The sequence below is a fragment of the Monodon monoceros genome, unplaced genomic scaffold (genome assembly GCF_005190385.1).
Source record: "Monodon monoceros isolate NGI ecotype Baffin Bay Population unplaced genomic scaffold, NGI_Narwhal_1 Super_Scaffold_5, whole genome shotgun sequence".
In the NCBI taxonomy this organism is placed as follows: Eukaryota; Metazoa; Chordata; class Mammalia; order Artiodactyla; family Monodontidae; genus Monodon; species Monodon monoceros.
This window is the reverse complement of record NW_021703782.1, coordinates 49125290-49146596: the sequence shown is the minus strand read 5'-3', so window position 1 is coordinate 49146596 and position 21307 is coordinate 49125290. Positions and strand designations below refer to the sequence as shown.

At 45.3% G+C, this 21307-nt stretch overlaps 1 protein-coding gene across 1 annotated transcript in view; it reads right to left on the bottom strand.

The window, feature by feature from the left end:
- TTC39B (tetratricopeptide repeat domain 39B) overlaps positions 1-21088 on the bottom strand; it is a 146745-nt gene extending 125657 nt beyond the window's left edge. The window contains exon 1 of the mRNA XM_029203285.1: positions 20937-21088. Within this exon, the coding sequence (XP_029059118.1) occupies positions 20937-20978 (42 nt within the window). The 5' untranslated portion in view covers positions 20979-21088. The remainder of the gene's footprint in view (positions 1-20936) is intronic.
- Positions 21089-21307: the final 219 nt, after the last annotated feature.

The following is a 21307-nucleotide window of genomic DNA, read 5'->3' as shown; positions in this document are numbered from 1 at the left end:
TCTTGCATCATCTTATTTGACCCTCAAACTTTCCAACTATAACAGAAAAATGGCAGAGTTAGCATTCCCTTACTTGTAGCTCAGTTCCAAAGTAAATGTCTTAAAAAGAGAATCTTATCTCTTAATATGAGTGCTGGGAAGAGGCAGTTCCTGAAGAATAAGGCTTCAAAGGCAACCTCAAGCTGATAAAGCCCATAATGTGGGAGAGATAAGGTAAGACTTGAGCTCACATGCTCAGAATCAACCTCCCTGGGTTCAAATCCATTTCACCACCTACTAGCTCTATGACCTTGGGCAAGCCTTCTCCTTTCTTGTACCTCAGTTTCCCATCTCACTGGGTTATTCACTGATTAAATGACACATGTGCAAAGCACACAGTACAAAGCACCCAGGACAAAACACTCACTATCACTATTATTGTTGGGACTTGACTCTCCTAAAGGCACTAGTGAGTGGTACTAAGTGATGCAGTCTGGAGAAGGTTGGGGAGTGGGCAGGGCACAACACTTCGCACTAGGAATTCTGATTCTGCCCCACCCCCGGCTGACACGTCCAGGTGTCCCCAAAGAGATCCGATCAGTCCACCACCACAGAGGTCAGCCAACTATAACTCATGAGCCAAATCCAAGCTGCTGCCTGTTTTTGTAAATAAAGTTTTATTGGAACACTGCCACTCTCAATCATTTACACATTGTCTATTTATATATTTCCTGTTACACCCGCAGAGCTAAATAGTTGCAAGTGAGACGACATGGTCTACAAAGCTCAAAATATTTACTATCTGGTCTTTTCCAGAAAAAGTTTGCCCACCTTTGCATAAATGGATAAACCATCGAATTTCCTTCCCTACCCCATTAGATACTTTGAGAATAGAGTAAGAAACAGATGTGAAAAATCTAGAAAATAGTAGGAATTATTTACCTAAAAAACTCACAGGCTTCAAGCTTCAAATTCAAGGGGGAAATAAATAATGCTAGTAACATGGGTTTAGAGTCCCACCAACAGCTCCATCACTTCTTAACTATGTGTGGCTTTGGGCAAGTTACCTGGCTTCTCTAAGATTCATATTCAACACTGTAAAATGGGAATAACAATAATACCAAATTTGTGGGATTGAAAGAATTAAGTGAGCTGTATGTAGGTGTCTGGTCCATAGTAAGTATTTGATAATGTTAGCTCTCATTAAATGATTAATTTCATTGTTATTACTGCAGGAGAAAGTTTTATGTCCAAATACTGGACCACTCAGACAGTACTTTCCCTCCCAGGGTACATATTCTCATGAGAACTATAGGTGCTAGCAAAGCAGAGATGCTGAGAACTCTAATCTGTTCTTTTGGGGGAGTCTAAGAGACAAAAGGCTAAAACTCCCGATATATTCATTTCTGTCAAGACTAAATTCTCCTTCTCTCCCATCAGCACTACCCCCTCAACATCAAGAAAATTTCAGCAAGAAGCTAAATGCATACCTACACATTTGTATTATGTAGAGAAATAAACTAAGACAAAATAACTAAATCAATCCCATCATATGTGAAATGCTGACAGTTTGCTTCTAACAAGAAGCAATTAAATATAGAAACTTATTCCAAAATAGCAGAAGGGGCTTCCCTCGTTGTGCAGTGGTTAAGAATCCACCTGCCAATGCAGGGGACATGGGTTCAATCCCTGGTCCAGGAAGATCCCACATGCCACAGAGCAACTAAGCCCGTGCACCACAACTACTGAGCCTGCGCTCTAGAGCCTGCAAGCCACAACTACTGAAGCCCATGTGCCCTAGAGCCCACACACTGCAACTACTGAGCCCACCTGCCACAACTACTGAAGCCGGTGTGCTCTAGGGCCCACGTGCCACAACTACTGAGCCCACATGCTGCAACTACTGAAGCCCACGCTCCATAACAAGAGAAGCCACCACAATGAGAAGCCCACGCACTGCAACGAAGAGTAGCCCCTGCTCGCTACAACTAGAGAAAGCCCACGGGCAGCAATGAAGACCCAATGCAGCCAAAAAAATAAATAAATAAAATTTAAAAAAAAAAAAACAATGCAGACATGGACTCCTGTACACATAGGAATTAATTTTATGATTCTGTTAAAATTTAAATTGGAGAAAGAATAATGAATTATTTAATAAATGATGCTGAATAAATTGGTTACCTATTGGGACCAAAGTGAAAATAAACCCATATTCAAATTTCTAGGTGCATTAAAGAGATAAATACAAAAACAAAAGATGAATGTATGCAGAATATTTTTCAAAATCTTGAAAACAGGGACAATCTTTCTAAATAAGACACAAAACCGAGAAGCCATAAAGAAAAGAGTGAAAGGTTTGGCTACATAAAAACTTAAAACTTCCAAGACAAGCAAATGGCTAGGAGAAAATATTTAAGGTACCATAAACAAGCAAAAAAATTATTATCCATAATGTATAAAGAACTCTTACAGATCAATAAGAAAGAGACAAACAACCAAAAGAATCAGAGATAAAGGGTATGAAGAAACTGTGCGCCGGAAAAGAAAACCAATAGCCAATAAACTTGGAAATGTGCACCTAAAAAGTTGTATTACTTTGTCCATAAGACCGGCAAACATTTTTCAAATTAATAATATCCACAGTTGGCAGAGATGTTGGAAAATAGAACGTATACTGTTGCTGCAATCTATTTAGAAGTCAGTCTAGCTGTATTTTTTTTTCTTTTTTTTGCGGGCCTGTCACTGTTGCGGCCTCTCCCGTTGCGGAGCACAGGCTCCGGACGCGCAGGCTCAGCGGCCATGGCTCACGGGCCCAGCCTCTCGCGGCATGTGGGATCTTCCCGGATCATGGCACGAACCCGTGTCCCCTGCATCGGCAGGCGGACTCTCAACCACTGCACCACCAGGGAAGCCCTAGCTGTATTTATTAAAAAATTTTAATGCACACACAGCAATATTACTTCCAGGATTCTATACTATTAAAACATACACATGCACAAGGGTCCATCTATTATGGTACACACTGTATTGAAACAACCTAAATGCTCTTCAGCAGGGAACTAGTTAAATAAATTATGGTACAATTATATTATCTAACTCTCTTCCATCATTAGATAAAAAGTAAAGCAAACAGTAGAAATACCTCCCAGATATATTAAATGGAAAGCCTGTTCCTGGGAAAGGTGTATGGTATAAGATCCCATTTACATTAGTCAAAACTCAAGGCTGATTTCTGCTAAGCATGGGCAGGGAAGAAATGGTAAAGTGAAAGATCATGTTGTGGCTTCTGAATGACTTAAATCTTTTACAACAGGAATGCTTTGATGTATTGCTTGAGTAATGTAAAAAAGAATGAACAATTTGAACAACATAAAAAAAGTCATTTATTTTGCAATAAGTAGATCCAACATACCTAGAGAAAAATTCAAGCACAATAAGGTAAGATGACATTTCAGCTAAACTGTTTCATAACCCAGATCCTTTTGTGCCCAGTATAAGTGGAAAGCACTTTCTGTTTCTAGAAAACTGTTTTTTGTTGTTGTTTTTGGTCACACCACGTGGCTTGCAGGATCTCAGTTCCCCGACCAGGGATTGAACTTGGGCCAGGGGTATCAAATCCTAACTGCTAAACCACCAAGGAACTCCCCCGCAAAATATTTTTTTTAAACTTTTAAAAAAAATATTTATTGGGCTTCCCTGGTGGCGCAGTGGTTGAGAGTCCGCCTGCCGATGCAGGGAACACGGGTTTGTGCCCCGGTCCGGGAAGATCCCACATGCCGCGGAGTGGCTGGGCCCGTGAGCCATGGCCGCTGAGCCTGCGCTCCACAACGGGAGAGGCCACAACAGTGAGAGGCCCGCGTACCGCAAAAAAAAAAAAAAAAAAAATTATTTATTTGGCTGCACCACGTCTTAGTTGCGGTATGCAGGACCTTCGCTGCAGCATGCGGGATCTTTAGTTGTGGCATGTGGGATCTAGTTCCCTGACCAGGGATCGAACCTGGGGCCCCTGCATTGGGAGCACAGAGTCTTAATTAGCCGCTGGACCACCAGGGAAGTCCCTAAAACTTTGTATTTAGAAATAACTTCAAATTTACAGAATGGTACAAAGAAAGCTTGTATGCCATTTATTCAGATTCATCTAGTGTTAACATTTTGCCCCATTAGCCTTATAATCTGCTCTTCCCTCTCCCTCTTCAACTCCATTTCCCTTCTTCTCTATCTAGATAAAAAAAATTTTGTAAACCATCTGAGAGTAAATTACATATATTGCGGCCCTGTACCTCTAAATACTCCAGTTTGCATTTTTTAAAAATACAGATATTCTCTTACATAACCACAGTACAGTTATCCACATCAGTAAATTTAACTACTTTAAACTCCTGTCCATTTTCCAATTTTGTCAATTGACCCAACAATGTTCCTTTGTAGCATTTTTCCCTTCAATACAGGAGCTAGTCTTAGGTCAACTATTGCATTTAGCTGTTCCATCTCCTTTGCCTCCTCTAATCTGGGACATTTTCACAGCCTTTGTCTTTTATGACACTGACATTTTTGGAGAGTACAGCCCTCTTCTTTTTTTTTTTTTTTTTTTTTTAATAGAACCTTCCTTAGTTAAAGCTCCTCTGTGATCAGATTCAGGTTAGACTAGTACAGAAGGGACCCTGTGTCCTTGTCAGGTCACTTCTATCTGGAGGCACAGATGCTGTCTGCCCCCACTGGTGATATTAATTTTGGTCACCTGGTCAAAGTGGTGTCTGATTTCTCCACTGCATAGTTACCATTTTTGTCTTGCAAGTCATAAGGAATCTGTGGTGAGATAGGGTAAGAGCAGATCAATATCACGCTCCTCCCCCAAACTTGTCTATATCACCTGTGATGATGGCTACCTGACTCCATCTTTACTAGGAGAGCTGAACACTGCTTTCCCACCTCTAGCATTCCCTCCACTTCTACCAGTTAGTCTTTGGCATTCTGCTGAAAGTAAATCCCTCCCGTCTCCTCCATGTGTCTATCTAGTTGGTCATCATCCACATGGACTCAAGGAGACCTATTTTCAGCGGTCTATAATACATTACTGTCCTTACTTATTTTGGTGCTCAGATTGTCCCAAATTTGGTCTAGGCAACTTTTACATTTCTCACTCTTTACCCCCTCGGAGCAAATTCTAATACCTAGAACTTGCTTATTATGAGAATTCTGTTTTGCCAAGGAATCTTATAAGGTTAGGCACATCTAAACTTTTGCAATAAGACTCAATTATTTTTCCGAGTCCCCTAATGAAAACTGAGGTATGTAGCCACTGACCTACACACTTGACATGCCGATATACATTACAAAATGGACTTTGTTAAAAAAGAGAACATTAAGGGTCTGCTTGATTTGCTGCCATCTGAAGCTGAGTTTCCTTACCAATTCTTAGCTGATCTAATAAATACTGGGAGAACCTAAAGGATCGTCGGCGTTTGTATCAGAATAATGGTGCAGACCTCTAAAACAGTCTCTTTAATTGTTTCTTTTTAAGTAAGAGAAAGCGCTATCTATAGTGAAAACTGGCAAGAGTGTGCAGCCAACCTGAAAATAAAGAACTGCCAAAATTAAGAAGCTGAGAGGGTCTTCCCTGGTGGCGCAGTGGTTGAGAGTCCGCCTGCTGATGCAGGGGACACGGGTTCATGCCCCAGTTCGGGAAGATCCCACGTGCTGCGGCGAGGCTGGGCCCGTGAGCCATGGCTGCTAAGGCTGCGCGTCCGGAGCCTGTGCTCCGCAACGGGAGAGGCCACAACAGTGAGAGGCCCGCGTACCGCAAAAAAAAAGGAAGCTGAGAAACATCTGGAGACAACAGAACAAGTCAGAACAATCAACGGAGTCTTGATCAATTACAAGAGAAATTTTGAGGAACTGCAGTACAATTTACAGAGACAGGAGCTCCTGAGAGCCTGATAGATTTGTGGCTGTAGAGGAAGTAAGTTGATTCTGGGTGAGAATTAGGTTACACCCATTAAGATATACCCGTACAAGATCCAAAAGGCTGAGGTCATTTTCCTGCCCCTTTCTGACTTTTTCTGCCGTCAAGCAAGGGTGAGGGAACTGACGTGGTCCCAACAGCTGGGCTCAGCATCCTTTCTCCACCTTCTAGCATATATAAGACAGTGGCAGCAGACGTGTCTCCATTCTGGCTTCCTGATCCCTGAACCACAGCTACTGCAAAGCGCTGGGAACTCTTAGCTCTAGAACCATCAGCCACAGAATACCAGCACCTGCCCTAGTGAGTCGGTTCTGGACAGCACTGAGGGTCTTTCACAGAGGCCCAGCCTAGAACCACACCTACAGCCCCTCCGTCCACTTTGTAAACATCTGGGGATTCCCTTCTTAAACTCTTTCATATGTAAACTACCTACACCAGTTTCTGCTTCCTGTGCTGAAACCTGATGGAGACAGATGATAGAGAAGAAAATAAGCAAACAAGATAATACAGATGGTGATTATATCTATGAGGAAATAGACAGGATGCGTAATAGAGGAAAGACAAAGGCTGCTCTGAAGATGAAACCCAAGGAAAACTGCACTTGGAAACTGATCTTTAAAGTGAGGATGGAAAGTTGAGAAGGAGCTGGTCACGTGAAGAACTGGTGCAGTCCGCCAGGCTGGGGAAACACTCACGCAGGAGCACTATGGTGGAAAAGAACTGGGCATGTTCAAGAAACCTAACGGAAGCCAGGGTGGCTACAGCAGAGGAACGACGGGGAGAGGGGCAGGAGATGAGCTGGAAGAGGAAAGCCAAAGAAAAGAAGTGTGGATTTCATCCTAAATAAACAGTTTGAAGCAGGGGCGCAATGTGATTACTATTTGTAAAAGCGCCCTTGGGCTGCAGAGTGAGAGTGGATTGCAGAGCCAGAGAGGAAGTAGGGAGACCAGTGAGGATGCTCTTCCAGAGATGCAGGGGGGAGAAGACAGTGGTGTGGCCTGGGGACCTAGCGGTGATGGAGAGCAGGGGCCAGTATGCAGTAAGGAGCCATGTTTTGGAGGTAGATCTGACAGGACTAGCTGATGACAGAGGCGTGGGAGGCAAAAGAAGCGTAAATTGAGGGGAACAGACAGGGAAAATCAAGGATGAGGCACGGGGAGGGCTTTTTTGGTTGAGTAATGCTGCTTTGAATTCTTCCCCCAAAGTCTTGTGTTTCCTCCTAAAATAATTATGGAAGGGGTGATTGTCACCAAATTGCCACAATTGAAATGGAATGCTTTTTGGTCTTTAACAAAGAGACAAGAGTTCATTTTAGCATGTCACATGTTGTGTCCACCCCCCCCCAAGTTGAACCTAATCTATTTTCACGTGAAACCTGCTCCCTGAGGCATGCAGACTTAAAGTTCTGACTGTGTACATCAAAAAGGGGGACTCTTATCTAGGTTAAAACCTCCTCCACCATAAACTATAAAGGGAGGTAAAAGCAGGTAAGCCTTTAGAAGATTAAAAAAAAAAAAAGATTCTTTCTAAGCTAGTAGCTTTACTTTTTAAATTTCCAATATAATTAGCATTACAGTTGGACTCGTGGAACCTAACACCTTATAAAGTCATCTCTACTATTTATGAAATCGGAGTAAATTTGCTTGACATCTGATGAAAAAGTCCACGAATCTCAATGTTTTCCATTTTGAAAAGTTGGGAGAAATACCACCTATGCACGTATGCTAATATTACTAAATAGAAAACTGTTAGAAATGTGAACACCTCAGGCTTCTAAAAGCATTAAGCGTATGAATAAATTATACTCATCCTCATTTTCTGAATGCTCCCTATTTAGCCCAGCTAGATTACATGCGTTATTTCACTTCATCCCACTGTAGGAGGGAGGAGGCTATGGCTCCAAGTGTCTTGCCCTTGGTTACCTAGCTTGGGCCAGTGTCTGCAAGGGCATTTACCATTGTTTGTATTTTAAAATGAAAACAAAAAAAAACCCCTTCTCTCTGAAAACTAGATCTTAAAATGAATATCAGCAAATGCATATTGAATATCAAGATGTTCAATATGGCTAGTTGTAATATTTGATACAATTTTACTAGGATTCTTTCCCGCTCTGGAAAATTCTAGCCATTCTTATGTACTGATAAAAAGCAAAATCTATACATCATTGCTATTCAAACGAATGGCTCTGGATGAATTGCCAAGGCTGCTAGTAGCAACTCTCTGAGGTGGCCATTAGAATCCCCCACTGACTTATGAGGAGACTGAAGCTCACAGAGAGATTAAGTAACTTGCCCAAGGTCACAGTGCCTCTGCAAGTGACAGAACCCAATCCGTGTCCACTAACCTGTAAGCCCATCCACATTCTTTCCTCTCTCCCACATGCCTTCCTAGGAACAGATACGAGACAAATCTGAAATTCAGATGGGGTGCCTGAAAAGAGGCAGAAATTTTTTTTTTTTTCGGTACGCGGGCCTCTCACTGTTGTGGCCTCTCCCGTTGCGGAGCACAGGCTCCGGACGCGCAGGCTCAGCGGCCATGGCTCACGGGCCCAGCCACTCCGCGGCATGTGGGATCTTCCCAGACCGGGGCACGAACCCGTGTCCCCTGCACCAGCAGGCGGACTCTCAACCACTGCGCCACGAGGGAAGCCCGAGGCAGAAATTTTTTGACTCTTTGCCCTATTTGAGACTTGTGCTAGGGTGACAGTCCCTTTCAATCAACTGTTAATGGCTTAGAAATGCAATTGCTTGTTTGTGCTTTGGCAGCAAGCTAAACATGTTGGATAAGTAGCATCTGCCTTGGGGAATGAACCAGAAAATCAGGAAAAACCATCATCTGTATATACTACACATCTTCTGCTTTATTGCAAATGGGACAAATTATTCATCTCGACAAGGGTAATTCACTCAGCCCTCGAGCCTGTCTTCTGATGACGTCACAGTGTTAAGAGCCAAGTCAGCGCTGACCCAAATGCACTCGGCTCTACAGTCTTGCTTTTTGATGCCTAACATGTCTGCTTTGTCCTCATCATATATAATGGCTGCTCATTTTTACTTCTGCCTGGGAAATTCTATTTTATCCTAATGATTTTTAATTTTTCAATCAAGTTAAAGGTGAAAAGTATATTGAGGTGAGAGCAGCAGATAAAGGAAATCTTTATGGGGTCATGAAAATGTTCTTAAATTGGATTGTGGTGATAGCTGCACAATGTAAATTTACTAAAGATCATTGAATTGTACACTTAAAAGGAGTGAATGAATGGCATGTAAATTACACCTCAATAAAGCTTTTTTTTTTAAGAATACTGAGATAAAGCTAATAGATTTTGGAGGTAAATTCTCCTTTCTGGTTGAAAAGCTAAAAATATCACGTTGTTAGAAAGCACTGAAGGGAGTTCCTTTGCTGCTTTCTGGGGGGGAAAAGTCCCACCCTTTCCTTTTGGAACACCAAGGCACCTACATCCTATCCCTGCTGGGTGTCATAACCTGTATGGTGAAAGAGGAATACTTCTCCTTGGAAGCAGCCAGGAATGCTAAATGGTCATTGAGTACCTGGAGGGGAGAAAATAAGGGAATATCTGGAAAGGCTGGAGGAGAAATGGTACCTGAGGGAGGTCTTCAAGGATGAAGAGGAATCATCCAAGTGAGGAAACAGTGTATGAAAAAGCTGAGAAGTGAGAAAGGCTGCCCCTTTGGGAGATGGCGCCCGGAAGGGAGCTACAAGCACTTCACCACAGCTGATATTAAAGGTCCTGTTAGGAGGGCAAACTCCTAGGAACCACCCCAGACCTACTGAAGAAGAATGGCTTGTGGGAGGACCTAGGAACATGCATCTTAACAAGCCACCCACTCCCCTAACCAGGTTACCTATGCACCTTGTGAGAACCACCAAGATAGGTCCTAAGTAAGGCCTCATACACCATGCTCAAGTGTTTGCATAATACCTCAAAAGCAAAAGAAACACTGTGGACAGATTTTAAGCAGCAAGGTGAGGATGGACTTGAACTTTAAACACAGCAGTCTGGCATGGCACATGATTTTGAGGCAGAGAAAGAACCCTAGAGCTCCCTCCAGGGCCCAGGAGTGCACACACACTGTCACCTCCTTTACCTTTTAACCTCTTAGACTAAGTAGCCAAACACAAACATACCTCCTACAGTCTCCTATTAACATCTAGGTGCTTTATGATCTTATGGAAATGTCATAAGAATGTTATGACATTCACCAATGTTAAAGAGGGGACCATCCTGCACAACCACACATTTGGAGAAACCAGAGGTTACCACACGTACCACTTAGGTGTCAGGGGGCAAATGTCAGTTTCAAAATATTACGGATATGGCCAAGTCCCTTGCTGACTATTATAAACACTGTTCTGCTGAAACAGATGGCCCTTTGAGCCCATGTTTATACTCTCTTTTTCGGTAAGTGGTTTCCCCTCTCCGCTCAGGGAGGGAGAGGTGTGAGGATTATAAACTTGCAGAATTGACCTAGCTGGAGTCCTGTGATTAGCCTTAGAGGTATCTGCATCATCCTAAAGGAATCCAAGTGGAAGAGGAGTCTTGCAGGACTCTGCATGGGCCGACGTTTATGCAAGGTCAGTTCCTTATCGGATTGGGAAATCAATGTCAAGTATCCGCATCATGCAGCCTTAATAATAATAGTACTAAGGGCCAACATTTGCACCCCATATGCTAAGCACTTTATAGGGTGTTAATCCTCTCAATAACCCTCTGAGGACTCTCCTGCTGGTGCAGTGGTTAAGAATCCGCCTACCAATGCAGGGGACATGGGTTCGAGCCCCGGTCCAGGAAGATCCCTCATGCCGCGGAGCAACTAAGTCCGTGCGCCACAACTACCGAGCCTGCGCTCTAGAGCCCGCGAGCCACAACTACTGAGCCCACGTGCCACAACTACTGAAGCCCGCACGCCTAGAGCCCATGCTCCGCAACAAGAGAAGCCGCGGCAATGAGAAGCCCATGCACCGCAACGAAGAGTAGCCGCGGCTCTCCACGACTAGAGAAAGCCCGCATGCAGCAACAAAGACCCAACACAGCCAAAAGTAAATAAATAAATAAATAAATAACTCTCTGAAGCAGGTTCTACAACATTATCCCCATTTGACTGATGAAGAAACTGAAGCTTAGAGAGATTAACTTATCTAAGTCTGTACATGGAGGAGCAGGGATTCAAACCCGTCTGACTCCAGAACTTCTGCCATAGCACTTCATGGGGTGTGTCAAATAGATTTCTATGTTTTCCGAGTTTTTGATGCCTATAATAGGAGTATTAAGGAAACAAGCAAATTTAATTCATAAAGCTTACGACGCTTTATAAACAAACTCACGTATAGCCCTAGAAATCACCTAGTACAGGGGTCAGCAAAATGTTTCCACAAAGACCCTATAAATATTTAGGCCACGTGGGCCATACGGTGTGTCCTAACTACTACCTCTGACATTGAGTGTAAACAGCAACAGGCAACACCTAAACAAACGGGCATGTCTGTATTCCAATAAAACGTTATTTACAAGAACAGGCAGGAGGGAGGCTACATTGTTCTTGCAACACAGTCTGCCACTCCCTGACCTAGTGGAAAGGGCCATGAATGTAGAGTTAGAGCACTTGGCTTCTAACCCTCATTCCATGCCTAAGTGAGCTGGGTGGCCTTCAGCCAGTCACTGCCTGTGTCTAGGCTGTGAACTTCTGCATTACTTTCTCCCCTATAGGCTGCAAAAATAAGGTGAAACTACATTCAGACACACTAAAACAGATTCTCCATCAAACCCATAAATAATAAACCGTGGCAGCAATACCTTAAGGTAAAGCAGAAGGGAAGAGAAAACTAGCACGTTAAGGGTACTTCTATGTGCCAGGTGCTTTGTAAAACAGACTCGTATTTCATCCTGTTTGCCAACCTTCTGGGGTAGTTGTCATTATTCCTGTTTTATAAATGAAAAGCATCGGACAAGTTACATAACGAGCCCCAGGTCACACAGCAAATGAGACGAGAAGCCTAGACCGGAATCCAAGCCAGGGGTAGCTACTCTCGAACAACAAGCACTCGGGTGATGATCTTGCACAGATGATGACATCTGAGTGCTTCCGGCAGAGGGTCCTGGAGCCAGGCCTCATTCCCCTCTCTTCCGGACTCTCCCACTCTGTCATCTGTGTTGCCCGCCTCCTCTCAAAAAGATCCTACCCCATTTGGTCTGAAAAAACGAGGTGAGACTCTGAGGTTTGTTGCCTTTAGCTCTGAGTGGAAGGACTGTGATTCATGCATGGAAAATAGACCAGGAAGCCCAGAACTCTGGGACAAAGCAGCCTAAAGAAGCAGGGCAAGAGAAAAGGACAGAGGGACACCCTCAGAGAACCCCTGACTGGTCCTGCTGACGGCACCAGAGTCGTGGGTCCAGGGGTTCTGCGTCTGAGAACTTAGCTGAGGGTAAGAGTCTATGTGACAAAACACAGCCTATGGAAGTACTCAATCGTGCCTGACTTGTCTGCCTCCTTAACTAGTGCATTGCAGGTTACAGTCATCAGTTTAAAACTAAGTACTTTGGAAATGGGGCTGGGAAAGGAAAAGAAATGGGATCATCCTTGCTTCCTTTATCAAAAAAAAAAAAAGAAACACATTTCCCAAATGTGGGAGGATACATATGTCAAGGAAGAAAATTGAAAAAAACAAACGAAAACAAAAAACCCAAACTGCTTAGCTGAGCGTTCAAGACCTACCAAAATCTGCTGGAACACACACAGCACTGTCTTCCAGCCTCGACCACAGAGCCCTCGCACAGTCTGCACTTCAGCCTCCACCAAGCTTCACCCATGCCCAGGCATGTTTCCCCGCTGGTCCCTCTGCCTGAAGGAATGAAGCCGTGATCTGCTCTCCATGGCTGCCTGCTAAAACTCCACCCCTCAAAGTCCAGATCCCATGTCACCTTCTAGATCACAAACGTCAAAGCCGAGAACTTCAGAAACAGATCATCAAGGTCAATTCCTTCAGGTTACATAAGAGGAAACCAAGGCCCAAAGGGGTTAAGTCACACAGCTGGGCAGTAAAGACTTGGTCTGGAAACCAAGTTAGCTGATCTGACTTGGGGGCGGAGGGGCAGGGAGGCACGCCTCACCAGCACCTTCAGGGTGAGTGACGACCCCAGGAAAGCCCTCTCTTCCTCCTCCTTCCTGAAGCCCCAGGCCTGCTTACAAGCTCGCCGAACTCGCCCCTCCATTCCAGGTGAGAGTGGTTTTGTGTGTCCATATTCCTGCTTGGCTGCTCCAGAGGGATCAAAACCATGTCTTTCCCATCGTGTTATCCCAGTACCTAGCTAGCGCTGCACAGAGTGGGCCTTCAGGGGGCTGTAACAGTCATTCAGCAAAACAAAAACACCAGGAAACAACCTCCCTCCCCACCTCCGGTCCTGTCTTCCTCCAATCAATCGGCCTCCATGCACTGCCAGAGGGACCAACCTACAGCACGGATCTCACCACGCCTCTGCTCAGCTGAAACCCTTAAATGCACACCATTGCACATCATGATATCCACGATTCAGCATGAAAAACTTAGAAGAGCCCTTCCTGCCCTTGAGCCTCATTTCCTGCCACCCAGAGCACCACAAGCACTTCTTCACCTCCGAACCCTATGCCTGCTGTTCCCTCTCCCTGGGACGCACTGCAAGAGTCCCCTTTGTCCCCAGCTCTCTTCTACATGGCTAACCCCTACTCATCCCGCAAGACCCAGAATGTCTAAGAAATGGCCTCCTTGAGGAAACCATCCCTGATTACCCATTCCCTCTCCCCACTCCAGGTGAGATGCCCTCCTCCGTGCTGCCAAAGCACCTCGGCATCCCTCCTGTGTAGTTCTCAGCACAGAGAACTGCACTATTTGTTTACACACCTGCCCCCCACCTCCCACTAAACCATCACTTAGGGCAGGAGCACCTGGTATAAAACCCGATACATTAACTTAGACTGAATAATCTTCTCCTTCACTAATTACAATCAGACCCAACAAATATACATAGTGCATCATTTCACTAAAATATTTTAAAATACAGGTCCACAGATCTCAGCAAAAAAAGCTCTTACTACACACCCAGTCTTTCAATAAAGAGCTCAAGATGCATAATGGCATTATGAACTGCCAGGAAGTCAACACGTCAAGATTCCCTTTAGAGAGGTGTGGTGACCTAGCCAGTACGGCCAACTGGCCAGAGTCTGGGTATGTGACCGACTCCCACTAAGCACAGGGATGGAAGAGGAAAGTTCTGACACAGTGACCGAGGGGAGGTTTGACACAGGGAAGCTCTCCCCAGGAAGCCTCTCAGCGCCCAGGCGAATCCCCGGGCACTCCTCTCCTGGGAAGTGAGCACACAGTAACTTCAGGAGACCTGCCTAAGCTGGCCACCGGGGCACCTGAGACTGGGGGCCGGGGGATTGTCAACAGACAGCCAGACGGAAACCACTAGCCTCTCAAAATTCACAGTATCCAGTTCACACGGTGCATAATTAGTAACAGCACCCGTAGGCAGGGAGCTAAGATAGGAAGGAAAGCAAACAGCTAACCCAAGGAAGAACTGATTCCTGTCTAAGAAGCACGCCTGCACCTCTGGACTTGAGGGGGAGGTAGGAGGTGTGGGGCAAAGGGGACGTGAGCAGAAAATGAAGGCAAGTTTCACTGAGAAAGTAGCATTCCCAGAACAGATGGGCTTTCAAATGATTCAAAATTGAACATTTCAGGGGACACGGTGGCATGTCCACCGTGTGGCGCACGTGGTGGCGCAGTGGTTGAGAGTCCGCCTGCCGATGCAGGGGACACGGGTTCGTGCCCCGGTCCGGGAAGATCCCACATGCCGCGGAGCGGCTGGGCCGTGAGCCATGGCCGCTGAGCCTGCGCGTCCGGAGCCTGTGCTCCACAACGGGAGAGGCCACAAAGTGAGAGGCCCGCGTACCGCAAAAAAAAAAAAAAAAAAAAAATTGAACATTTCAGGAAAATTGCCTGTTTGTTAACCTGAGCTGGCATCCAGACTGACGACGGTAAGCTGATGCTATTTTTTTCCTCTCGCTCACCTGCAGGACCAATTTACAAACATCCTTTCCTAACCTTGCCCAGATTCATCCACCCATAAGCAAATGGCCGTGCTCCCTCAGTAAGGAAAGTCACAGTGAGCCAAGCAGGTGAGTCAATTCTGCATGAGGTCCTTCCCCACCCTCCACACCCACCGGAAGGCTGAATCCTACCCAGTTGTCTTCTTAGGTAACAGCACCGCCAGCCAGCCAAGAATCATCTCTTACCGGCTCCTCCTTTGCGCCCGTTCCACTGCCCCTCCAACTAGGGAACAGGCCACCAGGCCAATTCCTCCTCCGAGTCCTCCCTGAGAAGTCCCTCCTTTCTGGCCTCCTCTCTCCAACCCCAAGACCTCTGCTCCACTCCAGTCCTCGCCACCTCCCATTCTGAACTGTCGCAACAGCCTCTTGCCCTTCCTGCCACCACCTCCAGCCTGGTTGCACCAACTTCACCAGACTCAGCTTCCTAAAATAAATAATTGTATCACTCTTGCCTAGTTAAAAAACCCTCTGGGTCCCCATTTTTTAGGAGATCGCAGCCCTCCAAGGCACTCCTCCCCATATGCTGAGCACCCTGCTGACCCCAGGGCGTGCTCTCATCCCCGCCCCATCTCAACTTCCATCCACGCCTCTGCCTTATTGCACTTGCTCCACCTAGCACACCCTTCAAGATCCAGTTCAGGGAGCCGGATTCTTCCAGCTCCATTCTTCTTCCTCAAAATTGCTTTGCCAATTCGGGCTCTTTTGTGTTTCCATACGAATTTTAAACGTTTTTGTTCTAGCTCTGTGAAACATGCCATTGGTAACTTGATAGAGATTGCATTGAATCTGTAGATGGCCTTGGGTAGTATGGTCATTTTAATAATATTGATTCTTGCAATCCAAGAACACAGTATGCATTTCCATCTGTTTGTGTAATCTTGGATTTCTTTCATCAGCATCTTATAGCTTTCAGAGTACAGGTCTTTTGCCTTCTTAGGTAGGTTTATTCCTAGGTATTTTATTCTTTTTCATGCGATGGTAAATGGGATTGTTTCCTTTATATACATACTACTATATATAAAATAGATGACCAACAAGGGCCTCCTGTATAGCACTGGGATCTATACTCAAAATCTTGCAATAACCTAAAATGGAAAAGAATCTAAAAAAGAAAAAATATATATATATACACATACATCTGAATCACTTTGCTATACACCTGAAACTAACACAACATTGTAAATCAACTATATTTTAATAAAAAAAATTTTTTTAAACACCCAGTTCAAATACCACCTCTTCTTTAAAGTCTTTGCCAGCCTTTAGCTAAACAAGGGCAACCAACCATTCCTGTTTGCACCTGTTGTCCTGGAGTAATTACTGAAAGCAGCACACTGACTTCCCCAGGGCCCTGCTGTGGATGATAAATTATATGGCCCTCCTACCTAAAATCTACCCTGACCCAAAGACAGCACTCGTTACTTGTGTAACTGTGTCTTTTGCTAGAGCGTGTGCTCCTCAAGAGCAATCAAGCCATCTTATCTCAGTATGGACTTCCAGCACCTTAAGACTGCGGCACCTGGGGAGGTGCTCAATGAACACTGATGGAATGAAAGAATGAATCTGATACGAAGAAAACTGTAGCAATCAGTTTTATCTAAACTTCATCTAAAACGCCAGTGGGGAAAATTTCTAAATGAGAATTAGATCCAAAAAGTCCTGGGCCAAAAATTCAGGCCATGAAAGCATCTGTCACATGAACCATTTCTTTCCCTAATCCAGTGTTTCTCAACTTTTTTTCAATATTGTCCTCCTGCCCCAGGAGCCTTTTTAGACATTTTTTTCCCTAACCACATCCCCCATGAAATGTTAATAGCACAGAGATATATCTGTACTTTATACATAAAAGAGCAAGTATAAAGTTTATTCTTCTTATATAATAATGGGTTCAGAATGGCAATAAAAATGTTAAGTCATGTTTTAAAATTTAAAGCTATTAACATTAAACTTTGTATTTGCTGAGTAACTTTTAATGTAATTTTAATGTAAAAATGTGATGTATCAAATTATACATAAAAATTACCAATTTCTACATAATAATAGCAATGTAACCAAATTTTTCAAACTTTCAAAACTGCTATTTTTCCAGAAAAGGTAAAACAATTGAAAACAAAATCTTCTTAAAAGTTATTTTTCATGAACTTAACTCTTGTTTTATATGAGAAAATAATTTTTAACTTATCCAGCTGCTACATATTCATTCAGATATCATCAATAGTTTCTCTTTTCAATACTTGGCATAGTTATTAGTGGGTTGAATAATTCTAATAGGATTAAAGAATAAAATATAAAGTACTTTTATTTAATTTTCAAATCCCAAGTCACACACAAAGCAGTGTGGGTCGAACATAAGCACTTAACATCCACAAGGCAGCCAAAGGCAGCCCTAATGGATAAGGAAGTCACCAACAGAGATATGGCTTCAGGATGAAGCTATTGATGGACAGAAAGTTCTCCAGTCATAGCCATCTAGTTGCCATAGGTTTGTAGTAATGACCCTGCATACATTGTGTATATCTTCCATGAACTCAATGTCAATGTTGCTTGTGTAATACCCAAGAAAAACCAATGAGAGAAATTTAAATGTTAAGAAGTAAGATTTTGCCCACCAAGCTTTGAAGGGCCACAAACCACTGGAACATCTGAGAAGTTTCTGCCTCCCTCCAGAACCACTTTTTGCCACCCCTGAGGCTGCAAGCCCTAACCTCTGTGTTCCCACGTTTATCCTCCTAGCACCTAGAGAAAAAAACACACCAGTTTACCTAAGAAAACACCCCATCCCACAACGATAATAAGGGCCCCTCTACTACCATCATCTCCTTGGGTACTTTTAAAGAAAAGGGATTCCCATACTATTAGCCTTTCTCCCAAACAAAGGAGCCCCCCACCTCTAAAAGTGTAGACTTTTGGAGCTGGAAGAACACTCAGGGCTCATAGAGCCCCTCCATCTTCAGATGAGGAAACTTAAAAGAGCCCTAAGAGGTAGAGAGACTGGCTCAATCAAGGTCACTATATTGTTATAGACAGAGACCTTGTCAGCCTGGGTCACTGTTGTATCTCCAAGCTAGGACCAGGCTTGGCACATAACACAGTCAGATGTTTGCACACTTAATGAATGAATGGCTATTGGGCAAATTAGTGACTGAGCTGAGAGCCCAGTTCACCTAATTCCTAACCTACCACTTTTCCAACTACACCAATTTGTCCCTTTTTACTTTCCCAGCATATGAAATAGTGGCCTCAAAGACTATCAAATTTATATTGTTTGAAAAACTTCCCAGCTCTTTTAGTTTCACACATCCAGAAAGCTGAAGAGCAGGGTCTTGTGCGCTTGTGGTAGAGTGCTTCAGCCCACTGAAAGTGAGGGACTTTCCACAAATAAGTCAAGGGTACCCGGTTGACAATGCATCACTTCTTACTTGTTTACCCTGCCTTGATCACTTTTCTAGAGTTCGTGTTCACGTGCCATATCTCCTTACCCAGACTGAGAACCGTAGAGAGCCAAAACTGCCTTCCGTTTCTAAGACACCTACTAAGTTTAAGCACGAAGCAAATGTTCAATAAATGTTTGCAAATTTTATTCCAATGGAAATGGTGCACCATGAGGAACAAAAGTGGATTTGGCATGAACAAAAAAAGTCTGATTGTACTTTGCTCATTTCCTAGGACCAGTAGAGTACCTAACATGTAATGGGAGCCTAACAGTTACTGAATTTTAAAAAACAAATGAAAGATATGGCAAAAACTGAGATGTTATTAAGCATAGTCTTCATTCATTCAATAAATTCATTGAATTTATTCATTCAATAAATATGTATTACCAAGTATCTGTGTGCCAGGCTCTCTGCTGCTCTAAAACCTAATTTCCCCCACAGAGCCAGAGCCCTCCTCCCTAGCAAACGCATGGCATTAGGTTCACCTTGCAGGCTGTGGGCACAGCTAGGGTAGCCATGTCTCAATATGCCCAAGACAGTCCCAGTTTACACCTACTGTCCAAGTGTTCTCTCCCAACAATGCCCTGGTCTAGACAATTATATCACCCTAAGTGTAGCAAATCTTTTTCAACAAGAAGCCCAGGGATTCAAAAATTTCACTCCACATTTACTAGCTACTCCCAGTCCCTTTTTTTTGGCTGTGCCATGCAGCATGTGGGATCTTAGTTCCCCAACCAGGGATCGAACGCATGCCCCCTGCAGTGGAAGGGCAGAGTTCTAACCACTGGACTGCCAGGGAATTCCCTACTCCCAGTCTTGTTTCCTTATTTCTAATACAGGCATAACACATTAAACTAAATGGTTATAAATAGAAAAGTGACTGGGGACAAGGCTGGGACATCAGATTGAGACTACACTGTAGAGAGCCTTGCATGCCAAGAACACGGATACATAATTTAATATACAGCAGGGAGCGATAAAAACCTTTAAGGGATAAAGTGAATGTATAGTCAAAGCACTATGAGTGTTATGATGTTGGTTACAGAAAAGATCTAAGACAGGAGGAATGAAAAAAGCCGGCTCCAGGTCGTACCAAAAAGACAGCCTAAAGCTGTAAATAAAGAAAGGTTGTCACAGATGAAAACGGCAACAAATATGCTATTTCATCATTTGCCTTTATGTGTAATTTTAAAGTTTCAACAATAGATGCAGCTGTGCAAGCTCTAGTTCATTGATCTGTGGTCCTGACACCCTCCTTGGAAGGAAGTAAGGAAGCTTCTGGACAGTCAGGCTTGCCCTCCTGTCGGCCAGTCGTGTAAAGGAGCTGGAGCTCGGTTTTTGTTTTATTTTAAGTGCTACATTTCAAACATAGTATTCGTTGTCAAAAGAGTTTCCCGACACTGAAAGAGATGGACAGGAAGCTTAACCCGCCAACTCCAGATCTTCCACTACTGCATCATTTGAAACTAAGCCTCCTCAGGCAGCGACTTGCAAAATTCAAGTCAGGTAAAATGGCAGCAGCAGCCGCTGTGGGTGCTGCTCCTGCGGCCGCCGCCGCTGGCCTCAACTTCAAGCGCCGGAGAGCGCGTCTCTCCGGAGCTGCCAACTGCTCAAAGGAACAGTCGATAAATCAACAGGTCCTGCTCGCCCGCCCGAGGGTGCTCAGACCCGGGCGCGCCAGCCACAGAAGGAAGTGGCTAATTATTTAAAGACAGTCGAGACCACTAGAGGCCGGAGTCGGCTCTCCAAGCGCCTTCCCTCCGTCCACCACCCACACTGGGAACCTGCTGGGAAAAGGCCCGGGCCCCGTACACGGAGGGGAAAGCACCAATTCCTGGGCTGCTGCTCCAGGTCCCTAGCCTTCCAGCCCCTGGGCAGCCCTGCACTGCCCGCGGGTGCAGACACCCCGAGGGCTCCTTTTTCCTCCGGCTCTCCCCCTCCTCTCATCGATTGCAAGCCTTTCTGTTCTGCCACCGGAAACTTCCAGAGAAGGTGAGATTCCCAGGTCAAGAGACGATTCTACAAACTCTAAAGGGCCAATGTCGGGACTTCAGAGTCAGACCTCATAAAGCCTAGGCGTCCCTGATGAGGCTCAGTACTGCTCTGTACTGCGGGTCCTGCGCTCCCGCGCGTTCGCACTCATCCACCCGCTGGCCGGACGTGGTGTCCTCCGATCCGCAAGAGTCCACGCTGCCGGCGCCCGCAACTTCAGCAGCGCCTCCGCTCCGAGAGCCGCAGAGACACTCCTCGCTCCAGCGAGGACAGACCTCCCAAGGCCTCGTGTCCCCAGCCGCAACCCCTGTCCCTTCCCCCGGGCGGGAGGCTGCAGGTCCCAGACAGGGAACCAAGGAGGCGGAACCTTGACCGTCCCTGCCGGACTCGCTCAACCCTGCCGAGCTCGCTCATTCCTCCCGGGCTCAAGGGGCAGTGCCCACACTCCCCACCAGCCAGTACCTCGTCCGCTTCCAACTCTGCTCCGTTGCCTACGAGCGCCATGTTCCTCCTCCGGCTGCCGCCGCCCAGAAACCAAACAGGGAGCTCAGAGCCAACTCAGTTTCTCGGCTCCGGGTTCAGCCCAGCGCTAGCAAAGGAGGAAGAGGATGGCCCCGCGCTCCCGCCGGGTCCCGGGCGGGGCCAGCGCGCAGCTGGGCGTGTGCTTTCCCCGCCCCCGGCGCCCGCACACCAGAAGAGCATCCATTTCCCAAGCCGGCGCCGGGTGGCGGGCCTCTACACAAGCTCCGCCCCCTGCAGGCCTCGCCCCGCCCTCTACGCGGCTCTGACTAGAGCAGCCAATCAGATTCCCCAACGCTTTTCCGCCTCCAGAC